Source organism: Armigeres subalbatus, chromosome 3, assembly GCF_024139115.2.
Source record: "Armigeres subalbatus isolate Guangzhou_Male chromosome 3, GZ_Asu_2, whole genome shotgun sequence".
In the NCBI taxonomy this organism is placed as follows: domain Eukaryota; kingdom Metazoa; phylum Arthropoda; class Insecta; order Diptera; family Culicidae; genus Armigeres; species Armigeres subalbatus.
The window spans coordinates 147,804,408-147,813,402 of record NC_085141.1 but is presented as its reverse complement, the minus strand read 5'-3'; the positions used below and the strand labels follow the sequence as shown (position 1 = coordinate 147,813,402).

General features: G+C 42.5%; 2 protein-coding genes across 2 annotated transcripts in view; one reads left to right on the top strand and one right to left on the bottom strand.

Moving 5' to 3' along the window:
- The first annotated feature begins 779 nt into the window (after positions 1-779).
- LOC134228160 (beta-arrestin-2-like) overlaps positions 780-8,995 on the top strand; it is a 50,260-nt gene continuing 42,044 nt past the window's right edge. The window contains exons 1-2 of the mRNA XM_062709944.1: positions 780-812; positions 4,740-4,895. Of these exons, the coding sequence (XP_062565928.1) occupies positions 783-812; positions 4,740-4,895 (186 nt within the window). The 5' untranslated portion in view covers positions 780-782. The remainder of the gene's footprint in view (positions 813-4,739; positions 4,896-8,995) is intronic.
- LOC134227997 (uncharacterized) lies at positions 5,953-8,212 on the bottom strand. The gene is made up of 4 exons (XM_062709753.1): positions 6,969-8,212; positions 6,595-6,903; positions 6,365-6,532; positions 5,953-6,283 (listed from the first exon to the last, which is right to left on the bottom strand). The coding sequence occupies exons 1-3, from the start codon at positions 8,206-8,208 to the stop codon at positions 6,513-6,515; spliced, it is 1,569 nt and encodes a 522-aa protein (XP_062565737.1). The 5' UTR covers positions 8,209-8,212; the 3' UTR covers positions 5,953-6,283; positions 6,365-6,512.

Sequence of the window (8,995 nt, the reverse complement as noted above, 5' to 3'; positions counted from 1 at the left end):
TGTTTGTCTGTATCGCAGCTCCTAACCACGGAAACCCCTTGTAAAAAGTTCCAACAAGACGACGCATTTGTCCGTTATCAGATAATTTGGTCCCATTATCTTGGTTTTTTGTTGCGTCATACACTTCAAGGAGAGCAACAACGATAGAAAACTTTATTGGCCGCCGTAGAGAGGGTTGAATATATAAAGTATAAAAGTGAATTACCCCAACGAAAAGGTTTATTTATACCAAATTACATCAATCACGTAAGTTTTACCAGGAAATCTGGATTATATAACCAAAATTAAAACCCATAAACGATGTCATTTCATGATGACAGGCCATTGCTTCGATGATGTCATTTGTCCTGTGCTTTATTACTGCAACATGTGCGACTGCAGGCCAGAATGTAAATAGCATGTTGCGACTAACCCATCACATTCCAGTGCCCGAGAATGTCGCCGTGTCTCAGACATAATAATAAAACCGAAAATAATCCATGGCACGTGAAACGAGCGGACGACCAGTTTTGCCAGCGCAGCTAATTTAATTTGATGACACTTTAATGGAGGCGTGTCGTTTGCACACGAACTATCTGCTGCCTTTCGACACCAACAAACCAGCGGATATATTTTGGTCCAGACCCGGGCAAAAACACAAACAATGCCAATCCTGATTTAGATGAAAGATGGGAAACAAAGCAAAAAGCTTCTCGGGAAAATTGAATGAAGGAAAAAGAGAAAACCAATATGCAAGCAGAAGGTCAACTTGGTGAAGGAAGGAGGACAACCACCTCTGTTTGATGTTGGATGCTATGAGGGTCGTCCACAAAGTGTGTAACGTTAGTTATCTTTAACATGGAAAAACAAGTTTTTTTTTGTACAGAAATATGCGCAAAGTAATTGAAAAAATATTAAGAATGATACTATTTCCATGGCCAAGGAAGGTGTTGTGACTACTGAAGAAGGACAAAGTTTTAATAATTGAACATCAAATGGCAGCAATCGGGGGAGGTCGGAACAACTCTATCAAATCACTCTACGACTTTTTCTAGGATAATGAATATCTTATCAGACGTATATAATTTCTTTTTCATTTAATGGCATCGCATTTCCAACCGGGGCATTGTCGCTTCGTGACTTGATGCTCACTGAGTTATTTACCGCAAGATTTATGTGGCAATTATTATTAATGCATTTGTACATAATGCGGCTAGGTCGAATACTAATCCCAGGGATGTAAGAAAATTTTCAATAAATTTTCCAAACTGTAGCTGATATACATTGCATTAGGTTGGCCACAAGAAAAGGTCACAAAAAATCGAAAATTTGTATTAGTCATTATTTCCGAAGAATGCAATTTGCCAAACTAAAAGATGCTTCGTTATTCATATTTTTTATAATCCCTTGCAGTAGGGTAACGGCTGTATTTTGGACCGGGCTCATATTTTGGACCACCTAGCTGAATTTTGCATTTATATCAAACGAAACTAAATAAAACATGCAACATTTAAATTTTATTGCAAAAAGAAACTATCCACAAGGTATCTCCTACATTTGTTGCTCATAAAATATAGCAATTATTAAGAATATTTTTACGCATTTACCGATTCTGGCTGGATTAGACTAATACCAAGACGACATTGTAAAGTTGAAGTCAACTTTCAAAATCTGTAAGTTTATTTGTACATAGATTCAAAACATGTGAATGATGTTATTGACTTTGAAACCTAATTGAAGCAGTTGCATATCTCGAGCAAAACATTGTAAGTTTAAAAACAGTATTTCGAGGCATGTCCAAAATAGGTTCATTTTTCATTGAACCAAACAATCTTTCGACATAACATAATAATCTTCTTTTTAAAGTCTAAGGCTTTTGTTTTTACCAACCATTTGTTTCTCTAGTATCAAGCCATTCATAAATTACTGTTCACACCGCATTTATAAATTACCGTTCATTGATGTAATCCATAGAAAAATGTCTGTTAAACCAAAATGTGACTATTTTCATTATTTCCATATGAAAATAGTTAAGAAAGCTCCATGACAAGAATCAATCTTTGCTAGAGCTCTCCGTCCGCGCTGCTTGCAACAGAGTTCCGCTTTACTTATGAATCCTGTATCCTCCTGTGGCGCAAAGGGCCGACTGAGCGCTGAGAGCAGCTATCGCTTTAACCTGTTGCCAGGTTAGATTTCGGTCGACTTCTTTTATTTCTTTATTGAGGCTTCGCCGCCATGAGTCTCTAGGTCTGCCTCTGCTGCGATGTCCCGTTGGGTTCCAGTCTAATGCTTGTTTACAGATTTCGTTTCCGCCCCTACGTAGAGTGTGGCCGACCCAGCCCCACTTCCAATCCCGAATTTCTGTTGCTATCGGCCTCTGGTGACAACGACGATAGAGCTCGTTGTTTGAGATTCAGTTGTGAAGCCACCAGGCCCGAATTATATACCACAGGCATCTGGTTATGAACACTTGCAGCCGTTGAATGTTCTCCATTGATACACACCATGTTTCGCTAGCGTATAATAGCACCGATTTCACAATTTCCATTGGTTGTCCGGCTACTGTGAAACTGGAAGGGATCACCGTGTTTACGTCCAACGATTGGGTTTTGTTGACGTTGATGACTAAGCCTGCCGAAGAGCGTTCGGCAAGGTCGTTGAGCTTACTCTGCATATCAGAGCGCCGTTGAGCGAGGAGTGCAACATCATCAACCAATTCAAAGTCGTTTAGGTGCTCCATGGTTATAGGCTGCGGTTTGGTTCACGGTCAATCGCATCTACCAGAATCTCGTCGATTACGATGAGGAACAGTAACGGTGATAGAATACATCCTTGTCTCACACCAGCTACGCCAAAGAGTCTGCCCACGCTCGCTTGTCCCGTCGACATGAGCGTTTTACTTCCTTCTCAAGAGCCGAGTATCGTTGACGGGCTAAGACTTTGGCTTCCCTGGTTTTTGATCGCTCTATCGCGGCTCTGACTTCTCTTCGCTCCTCTATCTTCCTCCAGGTCTCATCGGCGATCCATTGTTTCCTCTGGGTGCGCAGTTCGCCCAGATTGTTCTCGCTGGTGGCGATGAAGGCATTCTTGATGGCGGTCCATTGGTCGTCCACGCTGCCACCTTCCGGAATATCTGCAGCACGCGTCTCCAGTTCTTCAACGAAGGTTCGTTTCACCGTGACATCTTCCAGTCAGCGTGTGTTGAACCGTCGTCCAACTCTCTCCTCCTGCCGACAAATCCGCGCAATGCGCAGGCGTATTTCGCCGGTGAGGAGGTGATGATCAGACGCTATATCGGCACTACGTTTATTTCGTAAATCAAGGCTTCGTTTCAGTTTTCGGCTGATGCAGATGTGGTCGATTTGATTTTCTGTATTTTCTGGGAGACCCACATGACCTTGTGAACCAGTCGATGAGGGAAGAGCGATCCCCCGATCACCATGTCGTTATTACCACAAAATTCTGCGAACAGCTCTCCGTTTTCGCTCATTTCTCCGAGGCCATAATGCGCTCATGGTTCGAGTTGTGGGATCCGATCTTCGCATTGAAGTCGCTCAAACGAGAGACGAGTTTGTACATGAACAGCTTTTACAGAGGTTCAACAGAGCCCACTGTCGAACCCCACCAAATCCTAGGCAAACCCCCTCAGGACGCACCCTCGCACTCTAGCTGATGCAGAAAGGCAATAGTGCCCAGGCTACACTACCAGCTAAGTACGCAACACTTAGCTGGCAGTCAATTGTCATCGGAATACCCGTGGAAGTGTGAGTATTGGAACTTATGAGGACCAGAGCTATGTTAGGTGCTCCTTCCCGGATGTTAACTCACCATTTCATAGCCCAACAGAGTTCCGCGTTCTACGATTATGTTTCATTTGGAAAAAGAATGTGCAATGTGCAAGGAAGAACCGGGAAAACCACTACTACCAATGGCGCAAATGGAACAGATCTAACAAACTACATAAAAAATATGACAGGGTAGGGTGACCAGCTGCATACATCTCGGCCATGGGCCATCCGTTTGTTTTGCTTTGATGGTGCTGTACCGAGTGGTACAGAAATTGATATTAGTTGCAATACCCCTAGCTGGTAGATATTGTTCTAAGCTTATGAGTGCTTATAAGAATGTATCGCTTAACAAGGGACAAGACGCCGAAAACGCTGGAGATTACTAATTTATTCTAATAGTAACATAACTTTTCAAGCAATACAAAATTATTCGAGTGGTCAAAATATGTTCAATAAGTGGTCCAAAATAAAAACAGGTGGTCCAAAATTAAATCCAACACATCTTCAGAATTTATGATAGTTTGGTTCTTTCGGTGGGATTTACAACATTTTACCTACAAATCCTAGCATTCACCTCTTTTTAGTTGCATAGGGAATTGATCAAGCATTATTACAAAATCTAGGTTTTATTCGAAAAATTGTTCGGCCATCTCCTAAAGTGGTCCAAAATACCTCCCTTACCCTAATCTGCAAATAAAAACTACAAAAAGTACGATTCAACGATAATAGAACAATCTACTTGCTATCTCCAAATATTCTCATTGTGGCGATAACAATACCGCGACGCAGCCCATGCTAACTGCAATGAATAATTCACTAACCCGTATTCATACCGAACAATGGCTGTAGCGCAACAACTGAACGAGTAACAATTGATAAAAGCAAACATTTTTTATCAAATACCACTGCTACTCTCTATCTCTCATCCGACCATCCAAAATTTTAACTGTAACAATTAACTTATCCCTACAGGGACCGCAGGTATCCGTGGACAAACCATTTCTGTGGGCCGACGGCCGTGTGAATCTGAAAGCCTCCCTCAACAAAGCGGCATATGTGCACGGGGAGAATGTTACCGTGACGCTCGACATAAAAAACGACAGCCGGAAAGTTGTGCGGAAAATTCGGGTAAGTATTATTGGGTCTGTGGGTTTTATTTCCTACGTCCACAGTCACAGCCATCTGACTATATTATATATCCCGCGCTTAGTATCATAGGAAGTAGGGACGTAAATTTTAGTTCTATCAAGAACGACAGGAACAATAATGTACGAAAATTTGGTTAAGTTATTACCAACAGAAGGCAACAAATACTAATTTTATTTGGGCCGGTTTGAAACTCAGTGTAGGGTTTGATTATATTTTGGTTTTTGGGAAAACCGAATGAGGCCGTTTGACATAATAAAATACATGAAAAACAAAATAATCAAATAAGACTCATGCACAGCGGCAATCGAGCATAATTATCATTAGCAATACAAATAGAAGTAATAAATAAAAACATTTGACTTTTCAAATCATAAAATTACATTACGACTTTGTAAAAGCAAGAACATTTATATCCCTACGCATTTAATAACGTCTAACGTTGACATCAGAATTCCAGACATTTTAAAACATATTACTTAATAGTTAATTTGATTCAAATATAATCAATGCCTTCTCTGCTCTATGGTGTATCCGCATCCCATTGATCTAAAATGATGATATATAGAATAATCCGATATGTGGACCGCATCCCCCAGGGGAGCGATTAGTTGAAACGAACTACGCTATAAACTAAGAACCATTGCTCATTCGGAACTTTCAGCTACACAAATCATTAGGATAACTTCATTTCCATGAGGACGATACACTTTATCTCGCAATAGGTTCATCTCCTTTCACTGGCGGAGACAGAGGTGGAGCACCATGCGATGCAATCATACAAATTGGTGTAAAAGCCTATTGTTCTTACGTGAAGCGGTGTCCCACCAAATAACAATTGCTGGTGCCACCAGTGCCCCTTGTTTAGATAACTTTTTTTTTGCACCGATTTACACAAAAAAAAGGAGATTCAGGGTTTGAATTAACAACTTTTACTGATCCATTTTTAAATGAATATGTGAAAAAAGTAGAAGGTTGTATCCGAGACACGACCGCCAATTGGACGTAGGATTACGTAAGTGTACAAGATTTTATTTTGAAACTCTAAATATGTTTCTTGGTGCTGATTTTTGAAGATGGGGCTGTATATTCAATCTGGGTTGGAATATCCTCGACATGTCGCATATCCTGGAAATAAATGGGCGAAAACCCGATTGTTACTATAAACTCATTTCGGTTTATAACTATAAGCAGAGTATTAAAGAAACAGAAGATCGGTAAACAACAGCCTCAACAACATCTTCCTCCATGAATATTTGGTGGCCCTGAAAAGGGCCGTTTGTTTATGTTGGCTTGAAGCCTTTTGAAGTGATGTACGCCGTGGTCCCGATGAATGTTAAAGGATGCATCAATCCACTGTTGGGCTGAATCTGTAGAAAACAAAGAAAAGAACAAAACGGAAAGAATGTTTCATATTAAATACATTATGATCTAAATATAAATTTAATTACCAAATACTCAAGTTTCATTTTCAGGATCAATTATCTATTTTTGCTACGGACTGTCCGGCTGATGTCAATGATTGGTCATTCTGGTTGGAATCGAACGTTTTGGCAGATGAACTAGCGGACCAACGACGATCAGTGACGTTAATTCACTTCACTGGGATGGCATCGGTTCTAGAATAAAATAACATAACTGATGAAGAGAACTATGTTTAATTCTAAATCATTAGTTTTACCTCGGGACACCGCAAGAATCGACAAAATAGGCCGGTGGTAGGAGAAGTACGTGCAGTATCTTCTGCATTCCACACTTACGTTCCGGGTGAACGTTAGATCGAGACATGTGCCACCCAGAGTAGTCGCTATAGTTGGATCCGAAGCACAATCCAGATAGAGAAACTGCTTCATGAACCAGATGAAATCTCTGTTCTCCTCTTTCGTCACATCAATATTAAAGTCTCCCGACACTACCACGGGCATGGCAACATGGGTGTACTTTATGAGGTTGCGCACTAAGAAATATTTCTTTTGCTTCAGGGTGGTACCTAGTAAATATTCAAAATTTAATGCAACACACTTAAATACAAACACAACTACTATTTGATTATACCTGGTGAAATATATACCGCAAACAGTAACGTGCGGGTTTCCATGATTGAAACCTCTGCAGCACAGCAGTCCCCATATTCGTCTGCTACACTCAATGCTGGGTCATAGCTTTCATTGAGCTTCGTAATGGCGTGAGAAACGGCCATAGTCGACGAACCAGCACGTTCAAATATTGCCACTCCTCCCGCTCTTGTTCCGTCACGCTTCTCTTGACAAACACAAAGGTATCCATTGATGTTTGTGGTTGTGCCGTTGTCAAGCCAAGTTTCGCTCATTGCAAGCAAATCAACGGCGGTAAGCACCCGATCTGTTGCAATGTCCGACGAGTGTGCATTCAAACTTTGTACATTGATGCTCATCAACGTACAAGCCAACTTGTTTGCGGTTATAGCTTCCATGATATCGTCTGTAATGGTGCGCATACGATGGTTACTCAAACGTTCAAGTTCCGTCCGAAGGTCGTTCATTCTAGGGGTCATAGAACCCTTTCCGTGGTGGAACCGGAATGAGTTACTGGCATTCGTCAGATACAATCCGTCGATTGATGTAACCCTGGAAAGACCAACGTAAACTAGCTGCTGTTCCTGACCCTTATCGTAATTATATACGACTTCCGAGAATGTGCCTCCCTGGGACTTATGGACTGTGAGGGCACACGCACTTACAACGGGAAACTGAACTCTTTTGCACTTAACACCACCGTTAAGGGTTACGTTCGCCGATCGTTTGACGATTGGAGTCCAGCCTGTTTGTAGCACCCCAGGTCTCGAATACACCAGCGGTCTGGCCTTCACTCTCAACATCTTCCCAATGGACTCATTTTCGAATGCCATCCAAAGCCTCGTGATTGCCTGTTGCTGCGAGTTTCCTTCGTTGTACTCAACATGCATGAGCTCTCCGATCGCTCCGTTCACGATGCCATCTTCGACATCCACGTTGGTGGTCAGCATATAAGGTGTACCAAGAACAAGACGCAACAGATACGGTAAGCCACCAGTCTCTACTACACTCATCTTATGCACCTTTGTGCGAGCACTGGCCAGCTGGGAATTGTCCTTATAACCAGAGTATAGGTCATCTGCAGTACATTCGACAGCCTCTCGATCCATCAACGCCACAGAGTTATACCGTTCGACATCAGCGTTCCGATGGAATAACCGGATCCCTCGAGGGACATGCTGCCGACACCACTCCTCCGTACGGAACCTGCTTTCAATAAGCTCGATTTCCTCAGACGACATCCGCTCACCGTTGCCAATTTTGTGAGAATGCCGGAGAACTGCTCGTTGGTTTGTCGCATAACTTGAACCAATGGGTAGAAGTCGAGAGATTGCCATAAAACGGCGCCATGCATGGAGTTTATGCTCGGTTTAAACACCGCCCGCGCATTGACCGGTGGCAATTGACGAAGATCGCCGCAAAATACGATCGGCATTCCACCGAATGGATCGTCGTAGTTCCCCGTGATTTCTTGAAGCCGGACATGTACTGTGTTGAGGACATCAGCACCCAGCATGCTTGTTTCGTCGATAATGATGAGCTTCACGTTGGCGAAGGCGTTCCGGTACAGTTGTAATGCCTCGAAACTCAGCTTTGAGCTTTGCCTACGCGACATGCAAATCCGGAATGCGGAATGCACTGTTGTTCCACCTATTGCAACCGCTGCTTTTCCAGTGGATGCGCATGCTACATAAGCGTTGTGCTGCTTATTATGAGCTTGGCTGTACCGGTTCACTGTCTCCATTAGAATGCGCAAAGTGAACGTTTTGCCACAGCCCGCCGGGCCAGTGAAGAATATTTGCACTGGTTTGCAGTTTTCTTCAGAGGAATGCAAGCTGTGGATTACTTGCACAATCAAATCCCGCTGCTCTGCATTCGTGGCACGCACCATTTCACAATATTCTTGCTTTGACAAGACATTTGATCGCTGTTTGACGACAGCTGCCAAGGGTCCTGTTGGCAAGTTGTGAATATCGTCATCATTCGGCTCCATGACGATCGTGCGGACGAACTCATCGCGCTTCTGGT

Coding starts and splice junctions, on each gene's coding strand:
- LOC134227997 (XM_062709753.1), bottom strand. CDS start 8,208: ATGTCGTCTGAGGAAATCGAGCTTATTGAAAGCAGGTTCCGTACGGAG. Junction 6,904..6,968: donor TGCGGTATATATTTCACCAG/GTATAATCAAAT, acceptor AATATTTACTAG/GTACCACCCTGAAGCAAAAG. Junction 6,533..6,594: donor GATTCTTGCGGTGTCCCGAG/GTAAAACTAATG, acceptor ATTTTATTCTAG/AACCGATGCCATCCCAGTGA.